The following is a 25,878-nucleotide window of genomic DNA, read 5'->3' as shown; positions in this document are numbered from 1 at the left end:
CTGTTGTTATATCTTTAAATTCACTGATCTTCTGCAGTGTTTAATCAGCCATTAATCCCATCTAGTATATTTTTCATTTCACACTGACAGTTTTTATCTCTAGAAGCTTGGTTTGGGTCTTATACATCTCTAGAGTCTACTTAACATGTTCAGTCTTCCCTCTGGTTTATTTTAACACATGCGATACTGTTCTAATAACAGGTTTTTTTGTGTTTTTTTTTGTTTTAATTAATTAATTTTATTTATTTATTTTTTCTGGCTGCGTTGGGTCTTCCTTGCTGCGTGCGTACTTTCTCTAGTTGCAGCGAGAGGGGGCTGCTCTTCGTTGCGGTGCGTGGGCTTCTCATTGTGTTGGCTTTTCTTGTTCCGGAGCATGGGCTCTAGGCACGCGGGCTTCCGTAGTTGTGGCTCGCAGGTTCTAGAGCACAGGCTTAGTAGTTGTGGCGCACGGGCTTTGTTGCTCCACGGCATGTGGGAACTTCCCGGACCAGGGCTTGAACCCTTGTCCCCTGCATTGGCAGGCGGATTCTTAACCACTGCACCACCAGGGAAGCCCCTAATAACACTTTTAATTCCTGTTCTGCTCGTTATTATGTCTCTGTCAGCTCTGATTTGTCTTCAGTTGGTAAATTCTTCTCCTTATTATGTGTTGTGTTTCTCTGCTTCTTTGCACACCTGGTGATATAGGATGGGATGCCAGACATTAAGAATCTTGGCTTGTCCGTTGGGTGCTTTTGCATTCCTGTAAATATTCTTGAGCTTTATGTTGTTACTTGGAAACAGTTTGATCCTTTGGGGCGTTTTTTGAGACGTATAGGCAGAGCCAGAGCAGTGTTTAGTCTAGGGCTCATTATTCCCACTGTTGAAGCAAGACTTTGTGAGCACAGCTGCACGTGCCTCTGAGTTACGAGGTTCTGACAGCGGCGGGAAGCAAGCACCCCAGGCCTGGTGTGGTTTTCTCACACTTGTGTGTGATCCATGCTCTGCTGAATGCGGGGTTTCCTCTGTGCCGCTCTCGCCTCTCATCCCCTCAACACTGGTCCCTGTTTCCCCTCCTGGCTAGATGCAGACGTCTCCTTAGTATTATGTTTATCGTTTTCCCTAGAAAGTTTGAGGGATGATAAAATGTGAATCTACTTTATATCCGTTTTTAAGTAAGTAGAGGGTTAAACATAACAAAAGAAGGAAAGTGGGGAAAAAGGGGAAAACTATTGATTTCATTTAAGCAATTTCTGTTTTGCTTTTTTTAGCATCCATTCTAAAGAGATCTTCCATTCTTTGACAATTTCTTTCTCTCGATGCTGGGAATTTCTTCTCTGGATGGATCCCTCTAACTATGGTGGAATCAAAGGAAATGTTCCATCTAGTATTCACTGTGGACAGGTAAGAGGTAACCAGTCTTAGAGAGCAGAGGTTGGAATCTGAAGCAACTCTAGGGGTCCACATTGGCCCCTTCAGTGCACACTTGGGGGTCACAGGCCGAGTGCCAGGCACGGTTCTAGGTGCCAGGCCCCGGTCATGTAGTCCTTGCTCTCATGGAGTCTGTGAGGGCAAAGATCACGAACAAGCAAGCAAGTAGATGTAGATGCCAGTGTCAGCAATGGTGAGGGCTCGGAGAAAACAAAAAGCAGGGTAGGGATAGAGAGTGAGCCACGAGGGAGGGGCCGATTTGGATGGGGAGGTCGAGGAGTCCTCTGAGGGGGTGACAGAACTGCAGTGTAAGGCTGCCGTGAGTTACGGGACAGGCAGAGACAGTGGTCACAGGTGTGGGCAGAGAGCTGGCCGGGGCCAGGCCACTTGGGCCCGAGGGCTGCAATGGACACTTGGCTTTTAGTGACGGGGAGATTCTGAGTGGGGGAGTGTCAGGGTCTGACTGACTTCCACTTGGATCCTGAGTGGACCACACCGCAGGAGGTCAAGGTCTGAGAGGAGCCCGGTTAGTGTCGGCCCAGGGGAGGATGTGGGGCGGGGTGGAGTCAGGGAGAAGGACTCCGGTGGGCACTGCAGGTGGAGTGGATGGGCCAGCGGAATGAATGTGGGGTGACGCCCGGGGGCACAGGGGTGGGCGATGTCTGGGCGAGTAGGTTGTGTGTGGGCCTGTGCTTGGGTGTGTGAGCCCCGATGGACGGGGCAGGAGAGCGAGTGTGGGGAGAGGGGAGCTGTGCTTGGCTGTGGCATCTGGTGTTTGCCGAGCCCGCCGTTTGCTTGACGTACACAAGGTGGAGATGCAGAGGTCGGGTGGTGGCAGGGGCGTCTGGGGAGGGGCTGGGGGTGGGAACTTGGGGTCATCCCAGCTGCTGAGAACACCTGGGGGTGAGCGTGGGTTGAGAGGCCTGAGTCCCCCCAGGGCAGGTCTCCATGGAGGAAGCCGCCAGTGGGTAGGGGAACTGGGGGATGGGGCCTCAGGCTTCAAAGGGAGAGCGGCCCCAGAAGGAAGGAGCTGTGCTGCTGGGAGCAGATAGGAAACAGAGGCTGCGCTTGGTGCTGGGGTTGGGAGGGCCACTGAGACCACGATGGGAGACAAGGAAGTGCAGGCCACATAGACGAATCAAGGGAAGGCAGTGGTGGCTGGTGCTCTGAAGGATGGCGGCCGTCAGAGCTCAGATGGTGAACATTCTGCCCTTCCTGGGAGGCGGGAGTTGAATAATTTTAAAGTGAATCCTCTGAAAGAGCAAACGAGAGTAGCAGTCAGCTGTGTACTGAGTGCTTCTGTGCACCAGGCACGTTCCATAAATGACCTTATTCTTAAAGCCGTCCTGCAGGAATCTCACCTGGGCTCAGGGGGCGAACAGGGCACCCGCCGGGCGGTGCTGCTGTGCGCAGACGTGACTGGGGTTGTCTCTGTGTCCCAGCAAGACTCCCCCGAGGAGGGCAGAGCGGAGGGGGAGGAGTCTGAGGAGGGAGAGGAGGAGGGAGGCGCACAGGAGCTGGATGTCGAGGACCTGCTGGAAAACAGCTGGAACATCCTGCAGTTCCTGCCGCAGGCAGCCTCCTGCCAGAGCTACTTCCTCATGATCGTTTCAGGTGAGTCGTCCACACTCGCCATAGCGTCTGAGCCACGCAGTGGGAATAACGTGGCCCTGGTGGGAGCACGCCCAGAGTCGGGGGCCCCTGAGGGGTGCCCTGGCTGCCCAGCACTGTGAGAGGCGGAGAGGAGACCCTCGGCCCCTCGCAGAACCTCACCGTGAGGAAGGCTGCCCTCCCCGGGGCGTCACGAAGGCTTCGTGGCCCTGCCCCCGAGGTTTGTGCATGTGCACATATAGTGATCAAGGTAAACCCCAAGTAGAAAAGCTTAGACACTTCGTGAATCGACTGTCCCACTGGCTGGTCCTTGAGGCTCAACTTATGGTGTAAGAAACTCCTGTATTTCATTTGGGTCTAAAGGTTTAGTGTTAGTAACACAACATTGTAAATCAACTATACTCCAACAAAAGTTTTTTTAAAGAAAAAAAAAAAGGTTTAGTGTTACAAATCAAGTTATTTAGCTTGATGTGTAAACGAAGTGTGTACATTAAACACCCGTTATAATTCAGAGCTAATCATTAGAACAGTTGATGAAGAGCATCATAAATTAAATTCTCAGCAGGCGCATAGACGTAGATATAGGTGCACCCATGTATATAGCGATAGAGGTAGTTCCGTTGTGGTTATTTTATATTTATGTTTTATATTTATATTTTGTCGACTTGTCTTTGAGCCCTTCGCTTTGTTAAGTTCTCTTCTGGAATGTGTGGGCCTGGTGGAGCCTTTGGAGAAGCGTGCTGTGCCTGGGGGTCGAGGCGAGCCCTCTGTCTCGCCGTCCAGTGTGAAGGCTGACGCGTGTTGCCTGAGCTTGGGCATCAGCGAACGCCCTGCTTGTCCCCATTTCTCTGATTGACTTTGGCTCATCTTAGTGCAGCAAATAGAATCATCGCTAATAATGACATTTCAGCCAGTTTGGGCGGCAGCGTGACTAGCCACAGGGTGCCCCCGGATTCTGGGATGTTGGCGGCAATGCCGACACTCGGGGCCGGTGGCCTGAGCCTGCCCTCTCTCTGCAGCGTACATCGTGGCCGTGTACCACAGCATGAAGGAGGAGCTGAGGCGCAGCGCCCCGGGCAGCACCCCCGTGAGGAGGAGGGGGGCCAGCCAGCTCTCCCAGGAGGCCCAGGGGGAGGCCGGAGCCCTTCCCGGTGAGCGCCCTTGCCGCGGGAGGCCACCACTGTGTGCTCCTCAGGGATCCTTCCCTCGGTGACTCTGTCGCCGTGTGAAATAGGGAGCAGGCATCGTGTCGCTTCTCTTCCCAGGGATGATCACCTTCTCACAAGATTATGTGGCGAACGAACTCACTCAGAACTTCTTCACCATCACACAGAAGATCCAGAAGAAAGTCACAGGCTCTCGGAACTCGACTGAGCTCTCAGAAATGTTTCCTGTCCTCCCCGGTTCTCACCTGCTGCTCAATAACCCTGCTCTGGAGTTCATCAAATATGTGTGCAAGGTGAGGACACCCCCATTGACTTGTGTGCAGGTCACTCCTTTCTTCCAGAAACACCCACTGCACCCACTCCATGCAGCCGCTGTGGGAAAGACCTCTGTCCTCACTCCACTGAGGGGGCACGAGTCAGTGAGGGACAGGTGAGCTCAGAGAGCACAGGTGCCTGAGAGGTGGGCTCAGGGGCGGGGCAGGTGAGGAAGGCCCTCTGATGGGGCCTGGGGCTGAGAATGAGACCACTGGGGTAAGAGGGTCTGGCTGTGGGCAGAGGGGATGCAGAGACCCTGGGGAGGGGTGACCTGGCGGTGCTGGTGAAGGGTGAGTAGTGGATCGGCAGGTGTTCATGAGTCCCATGGGGCTGCTGGGCCCGACTAGGAGCTGGAAAGGGCTCCCAAAACGTCCGGGCTGCTGTGCAACCTAAGAGGAGAGCTTGATCGGACGCTAAATGCCTTTCTGGGAAAGGCAGGCTGCATCAAACGATGGCATAATATTACCGGATGAGGACCCAGCCGGCGTCATCCCTTACGGAGCATTTTACTGTCCATTAAGTTACCTCCCAGCAAATCACAGTTTCACAGTGATCAAATGATTTCTGATTGTGGTGAAGAAATGGTTTAGTGTACCATTTTAATTCCTTGGTAGACTTCAGAATTTTTAAGTTTTATTTTTATTGAAGTATAATTTACAGGGACTTCCCTGGTGGTCCAGTGGCTAAGACTCTGCCCTCCCAGTGCAGGGGGCCGGGATTCAGTACCTGGTCAGGGAACTAGATCCCACGTGCCACAACTAAGACCTGGCGCAGCCAAGTAAAGAAATAAATACATATTTAAAAGAACAAGTATAATTTACATACAGGAAAATTCACCATTTTAGTGTGCATTCCGTGAGGTACCCAATCACGCATTCAGGGTACAGAGCCAGAGTCCCCCACCCCTGGCACGCTCTGATCTGTCTGTCCCTATGTTTATTTACTTTTTGAAAGTTGCATGCAGTAAAAGTCACTCTCCGTGCAGTGCAGTCGTTCGCGTTTTCACAGATGGATAGTGCTGGCCACCAGCAGCCAGGCACAAAACGGTCACCGCCCTGGAGAGCTCCCCCGTGCTTCCCCTTGGGCTCCACTCCTCTCGCCTGCACCCCTGGACCGCCAGTCTGTCTTCTGTCCCTGTGTGTGCCCTCTTCCAGAATGTCACACGAGTGGAATGGTTGCTTATGTAGCCTTTTAGGGCTGCCTTCCTTCGGTCAGCAAAGTGCCCCTGGGGCTCCTCCATGGCGTTGCTTGTCTCAGTGCTTCGTTCCTTTCCATCGCTGAGTCTTGCTCCCTGGTTGTGTGGGAGAACCGCAGTTCCCCGGTTGAAGGACATTCAGGTGGTTTTCACGTTTTTGGTGACTGTTGGTAAAGCTGCTGTAAACATTCTCATAGAGAAGGTTTTGGGTGAACATAAGTTTCATTTCTCTTGGTGGAAACCTAGCAGGGGACTGGCTGTGTCATGTCGCGCTTGTTTCTGAAGTGGCCCCGTTTTGCATCCTCGTCAGCGGTGTCGAGCTACGGTCCAGCTGCTCCGCAACCCGCTAGAGCTTGGTGGTGTTGATTTTCAAGATTTTATCTGTCCAAATAGGTGTGTAGTGGTATATCATTATGGTTTTAACTTGCATTTCCCTAATGCTAATGATGTGGAGATTTTATTCATGTGCTTGTTTACTCTCCATGTGTTTCTGGTGAAACGTCCAGATCTTTTGCCCATTATTAAAAATTGTTTCTTTTTAAAATAATTTTTATTGGAGTATAGTTGATTTACAATGCTGTGTTAGTTTCAGGTGTACAGCAAAGTGAATCAGGGTTGTTTTTCTTTTCTTTTTTTTTTTTTTTTTAAATATATTTATTTATTTGTATTTTTATCTTATAAATTTATTTATATTTATTTATTTTTGGCTGCTTTGCATCTTCGTTGCTGCGCACGGGCTTTCTCTAGTTGCGGCAAGTGGGGGCTACGCTTCGATGCGGTGCACGGGCTTCTCATTGCGGTGGCTTCTCTTGTTGCCGAGCACGGGTTCTAGGTGCGTGGGCTTCATTAGTTGCAGCACGCGGGCTCAGTAGTTGTGGCTCACAGGCTTAGTTGCTCCGCGGCATGTGGGATCTTCCCGGGCCAGGGCTCGAACCCGTGTCGCCTGCATTGGCAGGCAGATTCTTAACCACTGCACCACCAGGGAAGTCCCAGGGTTGTTTTTCTTATTGTTGAGTTTTGAGGGTTCTTCATATATTCCGTATATAAGTCCTTTATCAGATCTGTGATTTCCAAGTATTTCCTCCCAGAATTTGGCTTGCCTTTTCAAAATTCCATTTTTTAATGAGCAGAGGATCTTAACTTTTATCTAATTTGTCACTTTTTAAGGGTTGAGCTTTTGGTGTCATATCTGAGAAATCTTTGCTTTAACCAAGGTCACAAAGTTTTTCTCTTATGTTTTCTTCTAGAAGTTTTATAGTTTTAGGTTTTATATTTAGTCTGTGATTCATTTTGAGTTAATTTTTGTGCAATGTGCATGTTATAAATTGAGGTTCATATTCTGCATAAACATATCCAGTTATTCCAGCATTATTTGTTGAAAAAATTAGCCTTTCTCCATTTAAATATGTTTGTGCTTTTTTCAAAACTTAACTGGCCATATATATGTGTGTGGGTGTGTTTCTGGGTCTCCATCAATCTGAATATCTATCTGTTCTCCAATACCACACTGTCTAAATTTCTGTAACTTTATCAATAAGTCTTGAAACCAGGTAGTGTGAATGCTTTAACTTTATTCTTCTTTTTCAAAATTATTTTGACTATTTTAGTTCCTTTGCCTTTCCTTATAAATTTCAAATCAGCATATCAATTTCTACCAAAAAAAAAAAATCCTCTTGGATTGTTGATTGGAGTTGTTTGGAGTCTATGGATTAATTTAGGGAGAATTGATATCTTAATGTTGAGGCTTCCAATCCATGAACCACTATATCTTTCCATTTATTTAAGTTGTCTTTGATTTCTTTCATCAGTGTTTTTGGGTCTTTCAGCATAAAAATAGTGCACATATTTGCACCTCAGGTTTTTATGGTTTGGGTGCTATTGTAATGGCACTGATTTTTTTTTTTTTTTTTTTTTTTTTTTAATTTGGCTGCACCGGGTCTTAGTTGCAGCACGCCGGATCTTCATTGCTGCGTGCGGGATCTTTAGTTGCGGCATGCGGGATCTAGTTCCCTGACCAGGGATTGAACCTGCGCCCTCTGCATCAGAGGCATGGAGTCTTAACCACTGCACCGCCAGGGAAGTCCCATCCTGAGAGTTTTAATCATGAATGGATGTTGAATTTTGTTAAGGGCTTTTTCTGCGTCAATTGAGATGATCATATTGGTTTTATTCATTAGTCTCGATATGGTGAATTACACTGATTTTCAAATGTTGATCCAGCCTTGCATTCCTGGGGTAAATCCCACTTGGTCGTGATATCAGTGGGTTCAATTTGCCGGTATTTTGTTGAGGATATTTGAGTCTGTGTGCGTGACAGTTTTTTTACTGTAGTTGTCTTGTACTGTCTTTGTCTGGTGTTGGTATCAGGGTGACACTGGCCTCACAAGATGAGTTAGGAGTGTTCCTCCTCTTGTGTTTTCTGGAAGATACTGTGTAGAATCAGCATTACTTCTTCCTTAATGTTTTGGTAAATTCACTTTCATTTTTTTCTGTCTCTTAATGACATCCAGTGTTCTCCCTATGTAAAAGACATGTATAATGTATATATTTTAAACAATACTGCCCAGTAGGCTGTCGATCCTCGTTATAAATGTGCTTGCAAATCCACCCACTTTGTTTCAGATCGACCATAAACGCTCCTCCCAGAGAAGTCTTCTAAGTGGTGTTTGGTTCTGTGCTCTTGGCATTGTGCTAGGACAGGAGCTGTAGGGCTGGGAGAGGCCAGTGAAACATGCCAGTGCTGTCTCCTCTTGTTCACAGATGGGGGGTTAACAAGTCTCCTGTGGCTCTGCAGGAGCGACTTGCAGTGCCAGCACTGTGGGCACTGACACACACGTGTGCTGCAGAGGCGTTTCTCGGCTGGCCTGGGAGCCCCTGTACCGTGGAAGGTTGAAGTCAACCCCTTTGCAGTGAGACTGTAGAGCTCGGGTAGACTTAGGACTGCCTGTCATTGAGGAAGAAGGAGCCAGTAAGGAGAACACGTAGAGCACACTTCGGTGTGTCCCAGAGTTCCCCGGAGCTGACAGAGACCACAAGGCCTGGGGGCAGGGCCTCCACTCCACTCTTATGGCCCCGAGTCGGGGAATCACTGATGTACAGGAGGCAGGAAGAGTTGAGATGACGCTGAGAAACAGTAGCTTAGAGAGTTGGCTGCAGGGTTTTCTGGTCCAAACAGCAGCAGGGAGGCCCCAGGAGCTGTCCCTGACGTGGGCTCTGTTCTCTGCAGGTCCTGTCTCTGGACACGAACATCACAAACCAGGTGAACAAGCTAAACCGAGACCTGCTTCGCCTGGTAGATGTTGGCGAGTTCTCGGAGGAGGCCCAGTTCCGAGACCCCTGCCGCTCCTACGTGCTCCCTGAGGTCATCTGCCGCAGCTGTAACTTCTGCCGGGACCTGGACCTGTGCAAAGACCCCTCCTTCTCTCAGGTGGGCCAGCTCCGTCAGGCCCCTTGCTGGTAAAGTCAGAATATCCAGGTGTCAGTGGATTAGGGGGTCCTGCAGTACCCCCTCCCAAGTGACCCCAGTCTCCACCTTTTCTGGGTTACACCTCCTGGGCCCCCAGCTAGCTTTGGTGTGAATTAGAAACAAACACCCTTTTTCAAGCCACTCAGCTGCCACATGCCAGAACCTTGTCCTGGTAAACACGTAAGTGAAGACAGTGGTGATGTGAGTGTGCCCTGGAGCTGTGAGCAAGCGGCACCATAGTTCTCACCACGAGCTCTTCTCTTTCCATCCCTTCTCAGTACTGGGGCTGAGGAAGGTGACCTGGTCCCTTTCCTTCTCTGCCTAGGATGGGTCTGTGCTGCCTCAGTGGCTCTGCTCCAACTGTCAGGTAGCCTACGACTCGGCAGTCATTGAGATGGCCCTGGTGGAAGCCCTGCAGAAGAAACTGATGGCCTTCACCCTGCAGGACCTGGTGAGCAGCGGGGCCTGGTGCTGGGGCTTTTTTGCACCCAGCCCGACCGCCCCTCCAGTTGGTGGAGGGTCTGTTGATAAGCAGTTTTCACCCACGGGAAACTAGAGGTGTACACAGGTCTCAACGTCGTTACCTGGTCCTCCAAGGTAACCACCTCTTGGGTCAGGCCTTGTCCATGAGCCCAGGTGACTCATTCATTTCTACAGCATCTGTTGGGCACCTACAGGGGCCAAGTGCTGGCTTCATGGACCTTTTTTATTCTAGTGGAGGGAGATGGACAACTAAGTGATGGTAAGAGTAAAGGGAACCAACAGGCAGTGTGTGAGCAAAAGAGGGATGCTTTCAGCATGAGGCGGAGGAGTGGTCTCACCAAGAGGGAACATCTCACCAAGACCCGAGGAAGGTGTTGGGGTCCAGGCAGGGAACAGCTGGTGCCTGGTGTGATGGATGGGGGAGCCCCAGACTCAAGAGTCAAGGGTAGGGTGTCCACAGGGAGGGTGTTGGGAAGCAGTTGGCATGTGTGGATAAAGCCCATTATCAAGTCTCAGACTTTATTCAGAATTGAGGTGAAGGCCATGGGGGAGGGAAGCCTGTCCGGTGCCAGGCGGCCGGCCAGCCCTGGCCTGGGCCGGGGGGGCTCCTGACTGGGGCTGCTTCTCGTCGCAGGTCTGCCTGAAGTGCCGGGGCGTGAAGGAGACCAACATGGCCGTGTACTGTAGCTGTGCCGGGGCCTTCTCCCTCACCATCCACACCAAGGTGGGGCCTCCCGTGGACAGCCAGCCCTGCTGCCCCTCGGCCATTGGCCCTTTCTGGGTCTCGGCCGTGCGTCCCTGTGCCTCCTCTGGGACTAGTTCTCACTGTGACTGGTCATTCCTGTAGGTCTTCATGGAGCAGATCAGAATCTTCCGGAACATTGCCCAGCACTATGGCATGTCGTACCTCATGGAGACCCTGGAGTGGCTGCTGCAGCAGAACCCCCAGCTGGGCCGTTAGCAAGCTGGGCAGCGTCCCCATTCTCTGCTCTGACTACCCACATCCGAGACGGGCACCCAGGAAGACGATCCTCAGGGAGCAGGTCATGCGGCCCAGAAGAGGCGTGAACCAGCCAGAGCAAGAAGTGGCTCCACCTCCAGGTTCCCTGGGGCCCCCAGCCTCGGTCAGGGCAGCCCTCTCTAGGCCCAAGAAGCATCTCCAGCGAGGGGTCCCAGGGCTGCTTTCTCGCTGGATGAACACCCCTCTGCTGCTGCACGGCCCTCCCTGCAGCCCCAGCCCTTCCTGCCCACTCCTCTGCTGCCCTGAGGCCTTCTGTTGGAGCCGAGCCCCTGAGGGTGGCTGGAAGCCAGAGGCAGGGCGAGGGGTGCCTGAGTGGGGGTCTGCAGCCCCAGCTCTCCAGTCCCTTGCCTCCGGGAGAGGTGCTGTCCTACGGTCCATGCCAGCGGCATGCGGGCCGCATCCAGGGGACCCTGGCTGAACCCGTGGCGACCTGGGCATCTCTCACACAGAGTTCTGGGGCTTGGGCCCCTCTGTCTGTGGAGATTCCCGGTCAGAGCAGGCTTTGCCGGAGTGTCCGTATCATGGCGTAGTCACCTCATCGGCAGCAGCGAGACTGGGCTGGGGGCGGGAAGGCTGAGGAAGGGGAGGGTCTCAGGCTGGGGCTCAGCCGCAGCGGGGCCTGGCACCTCTCTCTCTGAATCTGCCTGTGCTGTGAGGGGGGCCACTGCAGCAGGAGGCCTGGGGGCCCCGGGGAGGGAGGAGGCACACCATTATCGCGGACTTTGACATCATATGTTAGCACCTGGATTCTAGAAAAATATTTCTTCACATGCAAGACTAGGTTTTTTCCTTCAGGTCTGAGGAGTGGTTGGGAGAGGATGGAGAAAAGGGCAACAGCAATTTTATCGGGATTGAGGCAGTTCTGTTCTTGCTTCTCAGCCTCAGGGATCAGTACAAGACCTGTGACCCCAAGGCAGAGAGGGTCCTTGGGCTGTGCCCCCTTTAAAATGCGACACTCACCACCAGCTTGTTCAGGGCCCTGTTGCTGCACAGAGATGTGGGCCGTGCTGTTTCCTCCTCCCGGGTGGGGCTGAAAGAGGAGAATGGGCCAGGCTGGGGAACCCTTTGCTGAGCATGAGTTCTCCCTCCGTTCTGCCAGCAGCCCCAGAACATTAAGACCAACTCCGTGCACCTCATTTCTAACTAAATGCAACTGGAAGCAAAAGAAAACCAGCCAAATTGGTGAGGACACAAACATGTTAAAAGTGAATCATAGACTCAGAAACCCCAAACGGGTGGGCAGGGGGGCCCACTGCTGGCTCTGGAGCCTGGTTTAAATTTGTCCTGGTTACCTCAGTTTACACGTTGGATTTTCGTTTTAATTTTACACTTTGACATTTCCTACAATTTTCACTGTGTGTATGTTTGTGCGCTGCGCCTGGGTCTCTGGAAGGAAGGAAAGAAGACTAAGTAATTGACGTCTGTCTGTCTGGGTTTGTTGGCCCCTGGGTACTCCCCACCAGGCGCATCCAGGCCCAGCGACTGCAAGAAACCTGACTCGGCTTGGAAGGGGATGGAGCCTCTCAGCCCCCAGATGGAGATCAAATCAAATTAGGGCCGAGTTGGGGAGGAGGAGGGCTAACTGTGCTTCCTGGAAGCAGAGCCGGAGAAGTCCCAGGGGAGCACGGAGGAGCGAGGAGGTGGGGCTGCGTGCCTCACCCCCCAACACTGTGTTCCCTGCAGCGGGCCGGCTTAGTTGGCTGGGGGCATCTGGGGCAGTGGAGGTCCCAGGGTCACTCTTATGCTTGGAGATGGGAAACCTGAGCCCCTGGCCCTGGTTCTTGAGCTGCAGCCCAGCTCCAACTGGAAAAGCTGGTTTCTCTAAAACTAGAGCTGGATGTCTATGAGCCAGACACTCAGGATGTCACAGGCATTTGAGTGACCCAGGGAGCTGACGAGCATAGGAGAATCTGCAGGGGTGCTGGGTGGGGGCTTCTCAAGGGTTTGTGGCTCCAGTGAGTGGTGCTGGCCTCGTTGGCAGGTGGGGAGGCCAGCTCTGACTTTGGGAGTGACGGGGTCACAGGTGAAAGGATCTGTGGGAGGGACTATGCCTCCTCAGGTCTGTGCACCATCATAGCCGTTGCTGGGGAAACCGTCCAACCAGGTCCTGGTGTCCTCAGAGCAGGGCCTGGCCAGGCAGAGCTGCTAAGTGGAATGACCACTGTAGCATCCAAGGCCGGAACCAGATTACCCGTAGGCCTGATCCAGCTAGCGCCGGCTTCCCACACTCCTCCGACCTCGTCCTGCCCTGTCCACCCCTGTTCCCCAGCACCGAATTCCTTCCTCCACCCCAATCCCCATTTGAAATAGAGCCTCAGGGCCTGGGTGGGCATTTTGGTGTCAGCCTAAGCTCTCGTTTTCCTTGGGTACAACTCTCATCGCCTCCCTCCTGGCTTTCTTCCTCTTTGAGAGGTTTGGGGTCTGGGATGAGCCTTTTCCTATGTTTTGAGGTTTGGGGCCCGGGATGAGCCCTGCAGGAAGCTGGTAAATGCACTACCTGAAGGACATGCTGGGATGGGTCTAGGGGTCCTCGTGCGCTCTCAGCCTGTGTGTCCCCCACCTCCACCGGCCCCCAGGTCAGACATGACTGTAGCCTGGCTGGACGTGGGGGCAGCAGACGCGTCCACACACTCTGCACCCAGGCTGGCTAGAGGGGCGATACGGAGGGCCAAGCACACCACAGGAGAGACCCCGTGCGCAAAGACCTGCCATTGCGTGTTTGTCTTAGAGCCTGAAAGTGCTTTTCCCCAGAGACGAGGCCAGGAGGTTCTGGTCACAGGTTTATTGGACTTGGATGTGTGATTTCCTGGCTATGAGGTGAGTGAAGGGTCTGGGTAGGGGTGGGTGGGTGGGGAGGAGCAAAGAGCCTGGGAGGAGAACAGCTAGGGAGAAGGTGGAGGTGGGGACTTGCCCCCTACAGGCCCCTGGGCAGTTGGGGGACGAGGTGGGCAGGCCGGGAGCAGGTGCCGTCTCCTTCATGTCATCCCACTGCCTGGTTGCACGGGGGCTCTTTGGCTGCTGGTTTTGCTGAGACGCAGTGTTGAGGTGTGTGGGCAGGGCCCAGGTCCGAGGTCCCAGCCATGCTGCCCTGGGGAGCTGGGGGCGCTCCTGGGGCCACAGACTTCAGGGGCCCCCAACAGGCCCAGGTCTTGAGTGCAGCACGACAGAAGGTGGGAGTGGGCTCAGAGCTGGGCCAAACCTCGGGCGTCCGTGAGAGCGCAGTCCTGCTGGGAAGGCTCGGAGGCGCCAAGCCCTGGCCCTGCTCCCCGCCTGGGAGCATCCACCATCTGCTCAGACGGGGCAGAGGTGGGGCAAGGCCATGCGGGGGGGACAGCCCAGGCCTGGCTCTGCCCCTCACCCTGCGGTCGGCTGGCCTGGCCTGGGTCTGCGGAGCAGGGATAGGGTGGGGGAGGGGCCTGGCCCAAAACAAGGGCCAGGGTCACGGGCCAGCTGCCTGAGGAGGGCCCGGGAGTACACACCTTGTCAAATTTCTTATGGCTGTAGACCTTGTTTTTGTTCATGAACGTTAGCAAGATCCAGTCGCACAGGAAGGAGCCCTGAGGCCAGCAAGACCAACGCGTAAGAGCCTGGCACCCGTCCCCCGTCCCCCCACCCCGAGGCCAGCAAGACCAACGCGTAAGAGCCTGGCACCCGCCCCCCGTCCCACCACCCCCACCCCACCCCCGACCCTAGCGTGCATCCCTTACCACCCCGATGGAGGTCAGCGCTGTGGCCAGGTTAATGATGGTGGGAATCAGGCTGAACTTCCCTGCCTGGAGGCAAAGAGGCTGCCTGAGATGGTCGGGAGTGGGGCTCAAGGGAGGCGTGGGGTGTGGTAGGAGAGATTGAGGCTGGGCCAGCCCAAATCCCAGGTAGGCAAGGTGGGCTGGTTTACCTGTCCGTGCACGATGACGTCAATTCGGATCCCGTAGGCTTTGATGAGTGTGCGGGTGGTGCTACCGTTTATTTTGTAATACTTGGCGAACCTAGGGCAGAATGACCCGGAAGCACGTCAGAACCTGGGATGGAATGACCCGGGTGCAGGAGCCCTGGCCACCTGACCCTGAGGAGCATGACGGTGGGTGCACCTGTTGCCCAAATGGGGCAGCTCCAAGACTCCGCCGACAGCTGGCGCCCCTGAACCTTTGGGCACCTGCCCTGTTGACTCCTGGACCTCCACGGCTAGGGCAGATGAGGACCCAGCATCCCAAGGCCAAGGTACCTGAAGTTGTAGCCAGATGAGGCTGGGACATGCTTGGGGTCGAGCCTCCGGAAGGAGTATTTGGGGTTGCACTTGGATGCCGACAGGTCCAGGTCACAGTCCCAGTTGATAATGACCCCAATTACACCGCCCTGTCCAAAAGTGGGCACAGACACGGGGTTAGGGTGGGCTCACAGAGAGGACCTTCAACAGCCCCAGGGTCCTGCTGAGGCTACGTGCGGGGTGCATACTGTGAGGCACCCAGGGCAGCTCAGGGCAGAGAGCTGGGGAAGGGGGCTAGTTGAGTGCCCTGCTTCCGAGGCACGAGGGGATGCCAGGAGTCAATAATTTAGCAGGAGCCATGCACACCCAGATGGGCCAGCCGATCATGTTTCTCTTCCTCTGCCCGAGCAGGGCCAGGGCTGGCCAAACTGCAGACGGACTCGGCTGTAACGAGACCCTTTGTGTGCAGGTGGGAGCCAGCACCTGGGCGGACAGCTGTCCCAGCCGCTCTCCCTGGTGCCCTCACCGCGTGTGCCAGCTGCGTGAAGTTTTCCCCTGCCTGCTCCACGATGTAGCCCAGCTTGAAAATGGGGCAGTAGAGGTCAGAGACCTCATGGAACGTGCAGTGTTTCAGGTAGCCATCCTTCCGGCTCTCGATGTTGCCCCTAAAGACAAGGCCCAGCGGCATCAGATGGGGAGGGAGCAGAAGCCATGCACCCCCAAACAACACATTCCAAGAGGCAACTCCCACTCCAGCCCATCCCTTGTCACCACACGCTAATGGCTCTTACTTGGAGAACTGGAATTTGGGGTAGTGGATGCTGTTCTTGATGAGGATGGTGAAATTCGGGGCCATCTTACCGAGAAACTGGCTGAGGAGGCACAGGCTGGGTGTGTTTAGTCCCCCCTTCCCCCCGTCCCCCAGCCTCCCCCGCTGCGCTGTCCTTCCCTCCCTTCTCCCCCCACACACCCCGACTCCGGTCAGTGAGGAGAAAGGAGCAAAGGAGCTTGGCCCCAGGTGGGTGGGGACAGCGGGCGTGCACACCTGACTGAGGCCCCGTCTTCCACCGGGCACCAGCCGGACACCTCGCAGGTCTTGGAGGACCCGTGGTAATAAGGCACGCAGCGCCCGGTCCGCAGGCCTGTGGGCAGACGCGCGCTCAGGTGGCAGATGCGCGCTCAGGGGCGCGGCCCGCCCCCGCCCCCAGTTGGCACACACTGACCGTTTCCCAGCATGTCCAGCTGCCCAGCCACGCAGTCTTCGTCCGAGTCGCAGGTGGCGTTGTTGACTCTCATACTCTAGGGAGGAGGCTGCTTGGTCAGGGGCCCGACACCCTTTGCCCCCAGGCGCAGCGGACCAGGCAGGGCCCCTCCCTCCCGCCCCCGCTCTGCTCTCTACCCGGCCTCACCTCGGCGCAGGTTCCGAGGGTCTGGAAGGGGGTGACCTCGATCCTGGTGATGATGCTGAACACGCTGCCCCCCTGGGCTCAGAAAGAGGGGACGGTCGGCCGGGGCCGGGCAGCTCGGCCGCCGCTCGGTCCCACCCTCGGGGTGCTCGGGTTGGGGGCGGGGCCCGAGTGGCACACCTCGGGGGGTTTCACGTACTCCTCCACGTCCCACACTTTGTGCTCGGACGAGGTGATGCCCTTGACCTTGGTGATGACGGAGCTCTCGGGGCCCGTCTCGCTGTCCTGGTAGCTCTTCTGCACGACGAACACGTACCTGTGCGGACGGGCAGGGCCGGCTCTGGAGGCGACCCCGGGGCAGGCCCGGGACCCCTCCCCTGCCGAGTCAGCTCGACTCCGGCGGGATCGAGGCTGCGTCACCGCCTCTCGGGGGCCGGCCGGGTAGGCTATGCGGCGCCTGAGGGGCCAGCCCGGCGGCCGCCGGCGCTCTTCTCGCCCCCTGCCCAGAGCGGCCCCTCCAACCTGGGACGTCCCGGCGGCGCCCTCCCCTCCCCTCCGGACCCCGCTGGGCACCCCCTGCCGCCGGGTCTCCCCCATGCGCACCCACCACACGAAGTAGAGCAGAATGAGCAGCTGCACCGCGCGGTACACGATGCCCAGGCGCCGGTTCTTCACCACGATCACCTTGGGCGTCTCGTAGTCCCAGAACGCGGACCAGCAGCCCCGGGCCAGGCGTCGGGCCGCGGCCGTCCCCGCGGGGGGCTTGGGCTCGGCGGCCGCCATGGCCCCGAGCTGCTGGGTCTGGGAAGCGGGCTGGGGGGCGCCGGCGTGGCCGCCTCCGGGGCGTGGCCTCGCGCGCCCCGCCCTGTCCCGCCTCGCCCCGCCCCAGGTCGGTCCCCGAGCCGCGGGAGCGCCGGGCGGAGACACGCAGCGCACCTGGCAGGTGTCGCCAGGTGGGGCCCCGAGCGGGCAGAGTCGGGGTCGCGGCAGCCGTCGCCCCCAGCCCGCTCAGGGAGGGCGTGAAGACGGTGCAGGCCCTCGCGTCCCTCGGGAGGACACTAGACGCGGGGGGAAGACGCGGCAGAGCACCGCCCGCCTCCTCCGCGCCTCCGCCGGTGTCTGATGCGCAGCGCGCACTAAACCCGAAGAGCAATCCCTTTGAAAAATATATATGTATATTTACCCAATTTTGTTGGGATACAACCGACGCGTGAAGTTGTGTAAGTTTAAGGTGCACAAGGAGATGATTTCCCAAGAGCAATCCTTGATTCGGGTCCGCGGTTCCCCGCAGCTCGGCAAAGGCACCCCTGCCTCCAGGGTTCAGACAAAAATCTGGATCACTTTCTTTGCCCTAACAGTCCTCTTGCTTTTGTCTACAGATACACGTCAGGGCTGTTGGGTTCTAGCCCCTTCCCCATCCCCCCACCCCAAGCGCCCCGCCACGTTTCTCACCTGGATTTCCACACTCTAGGCTTCTACCCATTTCCGTCTCTGTTTTGTTTTGTTTCCTATACAGCTCGGAGGAAACATGTTTTTGTTTTTACTTTTTGTACCTCTACCCCCACCTCATTATTCTGGACCAAATCCCAGACATCGTACTATTTCACAAAATGATAAATGTTTTACACATTTTTGAGGTGAAATTCACATAGCATTTAATTAGCCGTTTTAATGAACAATTCATTGAAGTTTAGTACATTCACAATATTGTGCAACCACCATCATCTACTTCCAAAACATTCTAATCATCACCAGATAAAACCTCATGCCCATCAAGAACTTCCTGTCCCCCTGCTCTTGCACATACTGGCAACCACCAATCATCTACCTTCTCTCTATGGATTTATCTATTTTGGATATTTCAAATAATGGAATCGTAGAATATTTGCCTTTTTGTGTCTGACTTCTTTCACTTGGCATAATGTCTTCAAGGTCCATCTGGGTTGTAGCAGGTGTCAGTACTCCACTCCCTTTTATGGCAGAACGATATTGTACTGTATGGATATCCCACAATTTATCTGTTCGTCCACTGATAGACATTTGACCTTTTATATTTTATATTTTGGCTATTGTAACTAGTGCTGCTATGAACATCCGGGTGCAAGTATTTGAACAACTATTTTCAATTCTTTGGTGTATATGCCTAGGAGTGGAATTTCTGGGTCATATGGTAATTTTGTGTTTAACTTTTTGAAGAACCATCAAAGTGTCTCCCAAGCAGCTGAGCCATTTTACATTCCAGTTAGCAATATACAGGGATTCCACTTTCTATACATCCTTTTCAACACTTATTTTCCACTCACTTATGACCATCCTAGTGGGTGAAATTATATAATTTATTTGGATTAATGACTATTCAAGTTCCTTGCCCATTTAAAAAAAAAGTATTTGTTTATTTGGCTGCATCGGGTCTTAGTTGCAGGATCTTTCGTTGCGGCACCCGGTCCCTTCGTTGCAGCACGCGGGCTTCTCTCTAGTTGTGGCATGCAGGCTCCTCTCTAGTTAGAGCGCAGGCTCAGTAGTTGCAGTGCACAGGCTCTCTAGTTGTGGCATGTGGGCCCTAGTGCGTGTAGGCTTAGTTGCCCCGCGGCATATGGGATCTTAGTTCCCAGACCAGGGACTGAACCCATGTCCCCCACATTGGAAGGCAGATTCTTAACCCCTGGATCACCAGGGAAGTCCCACCTTGTCCATTTTTTAATTGGGTTAAAAAATTTTGTTGTTCAGTTGTAAGAATTCTTTATGTATTCTGGATAGTAGATCCTTATCAGATATATGATTTTCAAATATTTTGTCCCATTGTAGGTTGTTTTTTCACTTTATTGATAATGACCTTTGATGCACAAAAGTCTTTTATTTTGATGAAGTCCAATTTATCTATGTTTTCTTTTGTTGTTTCTGCTTCTGGTGTCATTTCTAAAATCCATTGCCAAATCCAAGGTCATGAAAATTTACCCCTGTTTTCTAAGAGTTTTACGATTTTAGCTGTTATATTTAGATTGTTGATCCATTTTGAGCTAATCTTTGCATATGGTGTGAGGTAGGGCTCCAACTTCATTCTTTTGCACGTGAATGTCCAGTTGTCCCTGCACCATTTGTTAAAGAAACTATTCTTTACCCACTGAGGGTCTGGCACCTGTGTTGAAAATCAATTGGCCATAGACACAGAGTTTATTTCTGGGTTTTCTATTCTATTCCATTGTCCTATCTGTATTATCCTTATGCCAGCACCACACTGTTTTGATAACTATAGCTTTATAGAAAAATTTGAAATTGGAAAATGTGAGTCCTCCAACTTTGTTCTTTTTCAATATTGTTTCGGTTATTCAGTGCCCCTTGCAATTCCATATGGATTTAAGGAGCAGCCGTACCATTTCTGCAGACAAGGCCACTGGAATCTTGATTGATAGGGATTGCACTGAATCTGCAGTTTGCATTGGGTAGCATAGCCATCTTAGCAATAGTAAGTCTTCCAATACATGAACATGGGGTGTCATTACATTTATTTACATCTTCTTTAATTTCTTTAAACAATGCTTTGTCATTTTTATTATACAACTCTTTCACTTCCTTGGTTAAATCTATTCCTATGGTTTTTTTGTTTGTTTGTTTGTTTTGGATGCTATTGTAGAGAGAATTATTATCTTACTTTCATTTGCTGATTGTTCATTGATGGTATGTAGAAGCATAACTGATTTTTGTGGGTTGAGCTTCTACCCTGCAACTTTGCTGAACTCATTTACTAGTTGTAGTAGTTTTCTTGTGGATTCTTTGGGATTTTCTGTATATAAGATCCTGTCATCTGCAAACAGAGACTTTCTTTCTTTTTTGATTTGGATGCCTTTTATTTATTTTTCTTGTCTGATTTTTCAGGCTAAAACTTCCAGGATTGGTGTTAAATGTTAACTTCCTTAAATGTTAACTTTTAAAATTTAGAAAAGGAGGGAACACATCTCAACTTATTCTATGAAGCTAGTATTGCTCTGTGGAAAAAAAAAAAAAAAAAGGAAGACATCACAAGAACAGACTAATTCTTTAAAATATAGATGCAAAAATTCTCAAAAAGAAAAGCAAACCAACTGTTAATTTAATATCCAAAAATTAATTATATCATATGCCATATCAACAAAATAAAGGACAAAAACCACATGATCATCTCAGTAGATGCAGAAAAAGCACTTGACAAAATCCAAAACATTTCTTCATGATAACAACACTTAACAAACTAGGACTAGAAAGGAAATTTCTCAACCTGATAAAAAGTATCTACAAAACACCCACAGCTGATACCATTCTTAATGGTGAAAAGAATGAATGCTTCTCCCTAAGATCAGGAATAAGAAGGGGGTGTCCTCCCTTGTCTCCTCTATTCAACATTGTCCTGGAGGTTCCAGCCAGGGCACATAGCAAGAAAATGGGGACAAAATTAAAATAGAAATAGAAAAGCCTAAGGAATCCACTAAAACCTATTAGAACTAATAAGCAAGTTCAGCAAGGTTGCAAGATGCAAGATCAATATGTAACCGAGCAGGACCCTGTGGGGCCTTCCCGGGACAGACCCTCCCCTGTCCTCTGCCTGCCTCTTGTCTGTAGAAAAACTTTAGCCTCCTAGGCCTTCCCCCAGTTCCAAAGAACAAATTTAATCAGAGAAGTGAGAAAATGCAGAAAGAAAACAGTCAAACAAGACAAAATAACAATATTTTAGCCATTAAACAAAGTCAAGGACCTTTAGTTCTTCCTCAAGGGCTACAGATACTATGCTGAGCCGTGTCCTTGAGCTGTTTTGCAGATACTGAGACCCCCACCAGGTGTCAGAAGTTAACTGTATGCTGCCCACAAGCATGTAGACCCCAGACTGGCTGGAACCTGAAGGTTGATGATGTTGACTCCCAATTACCTCACCACCAACCAATTAGAAGAATGTCCACGAGCTGATCACACACCCCACAACCTCCCTCCCTCACCCTGTCTTTAAAAACCTTTCCCTGAAAGCCTTCAGGGAGTTCAGGTCTTTTGAGCACTAGTTCCCTGGACTCCTTGCTTGGTACCTGCAATAAATGCTGCACTTTCCTTCGTCACAACCCGGAGTCAGTGGGTTGGCTTTGCTGCTTGCAGGCAAGAAGACCCAAGTTTGGTTCAGTAAAAAATATATAGGGAATTCCCTGAGGGTCCAGTAGTTAGGACTCTGCGCTTCTACTGCAGGGGGGCTGGGTTCAATCCTTAGTCGGGGAACTAAGATCCTGCAAGCCACGCAGTGTGACCAAAAACAAACAAAGAAACAAATATATAAAAGTCAGTTATATTTACAACACTTGCAATGAACAATCTGAAAATTAAGAAAACAGTTCCAGGAACTTCCCTGGTGGTCCAGTGGTTAAGAATCCACCTTCCAATGCAAGGGATGTGGGTTCAACCCCTGGTCGGGGAACTAAGATCCCACATGCCTCGGGGCAACTAAGCTCCCCATGCTGCAACTAAGACCTGACACAGCCATAAATAAATAAATAAGTAAAAAGAAAAGAGTTCCATTACAATAGTATTCAAAAGAATAAAATACTTAGGAATAAATTTAACAGGACTAGTGCCTTATACTCTGAAACCCATAAAACTTTTTTTTTTTTAATTAAAGAAGATCTAAGTAAGTTGGAAGACAGTCCATGTTCATGGACTGAAAGGCTTAATGATGTTAAAATAGCAATTCTTCCTGAATTTATCTACAACTTTAGCACAATCTCTATTAAAATCCCAGGTGGCTTCTTTGCAGAAATGAATAAACTGATCCTAAAATTCATATAAAAATGCAAGGGATCCAGAGTAGCCAAAACAATCTTGAAAAAGCAGAGTGAAGTTGGAGGACTCACACTTCCCAAATTCAGACCTTACTACAAAGCTACAGTAATCAAAACAGTTACCATAGGACCCAACAACTCACTTGTACTTACTGGCATAAGGATAGAAATGTAGATTTATGGAACTGACTTGAGAACAAAGAAAGAAAATATAAATATGTAAACCAGAATAAAATAAATTGATTTTGACAATGATACCAAAATAATTCACTGGGGAAAGAGTAGTCTTCTGACAAATGGTGCTGGGACAACTGTATATCCATATGCAAAAGAATTAACTTGGACCCCTACCTCACGCCATATACAAAAATTAATTCAAGATGCATTAAAGACCTAAATGTAAAAGCTAAAACCATAACACTCTTAGAAGAAAACATAGGTGTAAATATTTGTGGACTTAGGTTTGGCAATGGATTCTTATAAATGATAACATAAGTAGAGAAAATAAATAAATAAATTGAACTTCACCAAAATTAGAAAATTTTGTGCTTCAAAGGACACCATCAAGAAAGTAAAAAGACAACCCATAGAATGGGAGAAAATACTTGCAAATCATATATATGATAAGGGACTTGTACCTCAAAAACTCTTACAACTCAATAATAAAATGATAAATAACCAATTTGAAAAAGGAGCAAAGGATCTGAATAGAAAATTTTCCACAGAAGATACACAAATGGCCAGTTAGTATATGAAATTACACTCAACGGCATCCACTAGTAGGGAAATGCAAATCAAAACCACAGTGAGAGACCACTTCACACCCACCAGGATGACTGTAATCGAAAAGAAGATAATAACAAGTGTTGGTGGGGATGTGGAAAAAGCAGATACTTTTTATATCCAGTGGGAATGAACAGTGGTGCAGCCACTTTGGAAAACTGTCTGACAGTCTCTCAAAAGGTTAAACCTAGAGTTATCACAGGACCCAACAATCCACTTCTAGGTGGAACACCCAGAGGACATGAAAACGTGTCCCCACGGAAACCTGTACATAAGTGTTCACAGCAGCATTATCCATAATGGCTAAAATTGGAAATAGCCCAAATGTCTATCAACTGATAAATAAATAGTATGTGGTATATCCATACAACAGAATGATTCTGCAATGAAAAAAATGAAGGACCTTCTACGTTACAATGTGAGTGAAGCTTGAAAAAATTTTGCTCATTGAAAGAAGTGAGTCCCTGGAGACCACCTGTTGTATGAATCCATTTATATGTAATGTGTAGAGCAGGGAAATCCACAGAGTTGGAAAGCAGATTAATGGTTGCCAGGCACTGGGGTGGGGGGAGGGGAAGATGGGGAGTGAGGGCTACAGAGTCCTGGGACCTCTAGGGTGCTACGGTAGGATGGGCCCCTGCTCCCTCGTTGCCTGCAACCTGGGGGCAACAGAGACCCTTCCCTGGGGTGTTGCCCTGCTCCTGGGCCCACGGATGCTGCTGTCAGCAGAGGCAGTTTCTCCCTGTGCCTTGAAGGGGAGTGGCTGGCCAGTCTGCCCAGCACGGGTTACAGGAGCACACAGTACAGGGCTCTCCACTGGCCAGGGGCTGGTCGCTGTGTGTGGCCCACTAGTAGCCTGACCCCCACAACTGCAGCGTTCAACATCTGGCACACTGACCCCACGAACAGAGGGTCGTGAGGGAGGAGAGGTGTGAGCAGCTCCGAGAGGCTGTCACACGGTTCGAGAAAGAAGAGAAACTGGGGAGAAGCAATGAATGGACTTCGTGGGCCCCGGGCAAGAGCATTTTTAAAAAGATTCACACCTAAATACCGGCGTTCCAGGGATAGAGAGAAACCCACACCAACAGGGAGATTTCTCCCCTGCAGGTCACTCTCCTCCCCTTGGGCAAAGCCCTGCCTGGCCAGCTGTGGCAGGGGTTCTGTCTTCTGAAAACGTGTAGTGTTTTTTCCTTATCTTTTCTCAGAAGAAAAGGTATGTTATAAAATCTCGTTGGTCCAAGAATTTAGTGATTTCTTTCACTGTTTGAGAAGAGTTTTCTGCTGTGTCGTTATGATCTTGCTGAGGACGACAGGACAGCTGCAGGGTGCCCCCAGGAAGGTGGCTTTGCCATGTGCACCCACCCCATTAGAACTCTCCCGTTAGCAGCCTCTCAAAGTCAGTGCGAAGCCTGTGCCTGGACCCCAAACGCTCATTGTGAGGTTTAGGTGAGTTGTCTCGAAGCGTCCTGGAAGGAAAATTAAAAGTGAAAAGTCCTAATGCAAACTTCAGACTGGGAGAAAACAAGCGTGGCCCCAACCACAGAGTCAGTGGTGACAGTTAAGGTGTCAGTTAAAATCAATTGCATAAACATATTTAAATAAGTTAAAGAATTTTATCAAAAGCTTTTTTTCTGCATCTATTGAGATGATCATATGGTTTTTATTCCTCAGTATGAATGTGGTGTATCATACTGATTGATTTGCCGATATTGAAAAACCCTTGCATCCCCGGGATAAATCCCACTTGATCATGGTGTATGATCCTTTTAATGTATTATTGGAGTCAGTTTGCTAGTATTTTGTTGAGGATTTTTGCATTTGTGTTCATCAGTGATACTGGCCTGTAATTTGCTTTTTTGTGTGATATCTTCATCTGATTTTGGTATCAGGGTGATGATGGTGGCCTCATAGAATGAGTTTGAAACTGCTCCTTCCTCTGCAATTTTTTTTGGAATAGTTTCAGAAGGATAGATGTTAACTCTTCTCTAAATGTTCGGTACCATTCACCTGTGAAGCCATCTGGTCCTGGACATTTGTTCCTTGGGAGTTTTTTAATTACTGACTCAGGGAATTCCCTGGTGGTCCAGTGGTTGGGACTCCACGTTTTCACTGCTGTGGGCCCAGGTTCAATCCCTGGTCAGGGAACCAAGATCCTGCAAGCCACGTGGCGTGGCCAAAAATACTGATTCAATTTCAGTACTGGTAATTGGTCTGTTTATATTTTCCATTTCTTCCTGGTTCAGTCTTGAAAGATTGTACCTTTCTAAGAATTTGTCGATTTCTTCCACGTTGTCCATTTTATTGGTATATAGTTGCTCTTATGATCCTTTGTATTTCTGTGGTTTTCGTTGTAATTTCTCCTTTTTCATCTCTGATTTTATTGATTTGGACCCTCTCCCTTTTTTTCTTGATGAGTTTGGCTAAAGTTTTATCATTTTTTTTTCATTTTGATATGTTTTATTTAACCTAATACATCCAAAGTATTATTGTTTCTTTCTTTATTACATAAAGAATTTAATTCAGCTATTTATATACATTTTATATAATATTCTTTTCCATTATGGTTTATCATAGGATATTGAATATAGTTCCCTGTGCTATACAGTAGGACCTTGTTGTTTATTCATTCTATATATAAAAGCTTACATCTGTTAACCCCAATCTCCCACTCCATCCCTCCCCCACCCCCTCCTCTCCCTTGGCAAACACCAGTCTGTTCTCTATGTCCGTGAGTCTGTTTTTTGTTTCACAGATAAGTTCATTTGTGTCATATTTTAGATTCCACAAATAAGTGATATCACATGGTATTTGTCTTTCTCTTTCTGACTTACTTCACTTAGTATGATAATCTCTATTTGCAAGATTTATCATCAGTTTTGTTTATCTTTTCAAAGAACCAGCTTTTAGTTTCATTGATCTTTTCTATTTTTTTTTTAGTCTCTATTTCATTTATTTCTGCTCTGATCTTTATGATTTCTTTCCTTCTACTAACTTTGGGTTTTGTTTCTTCTTTCTCTAGTTGCTTTAGA

General features: G+C 50.4%; 2 protein-coding genes across 12 annotated transcripts in view; one reads left to right on the top strand and one right to left on the bottom strand.

The window, feature by feature from the left end:
* POLE (DNA polymerase epsilon, catalytic subunit) overlaps positions 1 to 12,014 on the top strand; it is a 55,363-nt gene extending 43,349 nt beyond the window's left edge. For 2 of the 6 annotated variants that reach the window (XM_082417163.1, XM_082417164.1), the window contains exons 42-49: positions 1,251 to 1,383; positions 2,853 to 3,024; positions 4,041 to 4,172; positions 4,287 to 4,480; positions 8,924 to 9,124; positions 9,489 to 9,614; positions 10,281 to 10,370; positions 10,494 to 12,014. In XM_082417163.1, coding sequence (XP_082273289.1) covers positions 1,251 to 1,383; positions 2,853 to 3,024; positions 4,041 to 4,172; positions 4,287 to 4,480; positions 8,924 to 9,124; positions 9,489 to 9,614; positions 10,281 to 10,370; positions 10,494 to 10,607 — 1,162 coding nt within the window. In that variant the 3' untranslated portion in view covers positions 10,608 to 12,014. Of the gene's footprint in view, positions 1 to 1,250; positions 1,384 to 2,751; positions 3,025 to 4,040; positions 4,173 to 4,286; positions 4,481 to 8,923; positions 9,125 to 9,488; positions 9,615 to 10,280; positions 10,371 to 10,493 lie in introns of those variants that run through there. The other 4 variants (XM_082417165.1, XM_082417167.1, XM_082417166.1 and 1 more) reach the window with 4 other exon arrangements.
* Positions 12,015 to 12,145: 131 nt separating this feature from the next.
* P2RX2 (purinergic receptor P2X 2) lies at positions 12,146 to 23,891 on the bottom strand. 6 transcript variants are annotated; one of them, XM_082417183.1, is made up of 12 exons: positions 16,885 to 17,163; positions 16,458 to 16,593; positions 16,281 to 16,352; positions 16,095 to 16,170; positions 15,917 to 16,013; positions 15,663 to 15,743; positions 15,398 to 15,536; positions 14,890 to 15,020; positions 14,563 to 14,653; positions 14,375 to 14,440; positions 14,147 to 14,224; positions 12,146 to 13,954 (listed from the first exon to the last, which is right to left on the bottom strand). In XM_082417183.1, exons 1-12 carry the CDS (start codon positions 17,058 to 17,060, stop codon positions 13,850 to 13,852), a joined length of 1,248 nt encoding a protein of 415 aa, XP_082273309.1. In that variant the 5' UTR covers positions 17,061 to 17,163; the 3' UTR covers positions 12,146 to 13,849. The 6 variants fall into 6 exon arrangements, 5 of the variants coding, with proteins under 5 accessions (XP_082273309.1, XP_082273308.1, XP_082273307.1 ...); XM_082417182.1 differs by having other exon boundaries at positions 12,146 to 14,224; XM_082417181.1 differs by having other exon boundaries at positions 12,146 to 14,224; positions 16,458 to 17,163.
* Positions 23,892 to 25,878: the final 1,987 nt, after the last annotated feature.

Source organism: Balaenoptera physalus, assembly GCF_965194825.1.
Source record: "Balaenoptera physalus genome assembly, chromosome: 12".
NCBI classification, from domain to species: Eukaryota; Metazoa; Chordata; class Mammalia; order Artiodactyla; family Balaenopteridae; genus Balaenoptera; species Balaenoptera physalus.
The sequence above is the reverse complement of the archived record's forward strand: the minus strand, read 5'-3'. Positions and strand labels throughout refer to the sequence as shown.

Bases quoted from the DNA above. Each gene is read 5' to 3' on its own strand.
- P2RX2 (XM_082417180.1), bottom strand. From the start codon at position 17,060: ATGGCGGCCGCCGAGCCCAAGCCCCCCGCGGGGACGGCCGCGGCCCGA. The intron at 16,171-16,280 runs GTGAGGCCGGGT...CCTCCTCCCTAG, and splicing joins CCCTCGGAACCTGCGCCGAG to AGTATGAGAGTCAACAACGC. The intron at 15,021-15,397 runs GTGAGGGCACCA...ACTTTTGGACAG, and splicing joins TCACGCAGCTGGCACACGCG to GGCGGTGTAATTGGGGTCAT.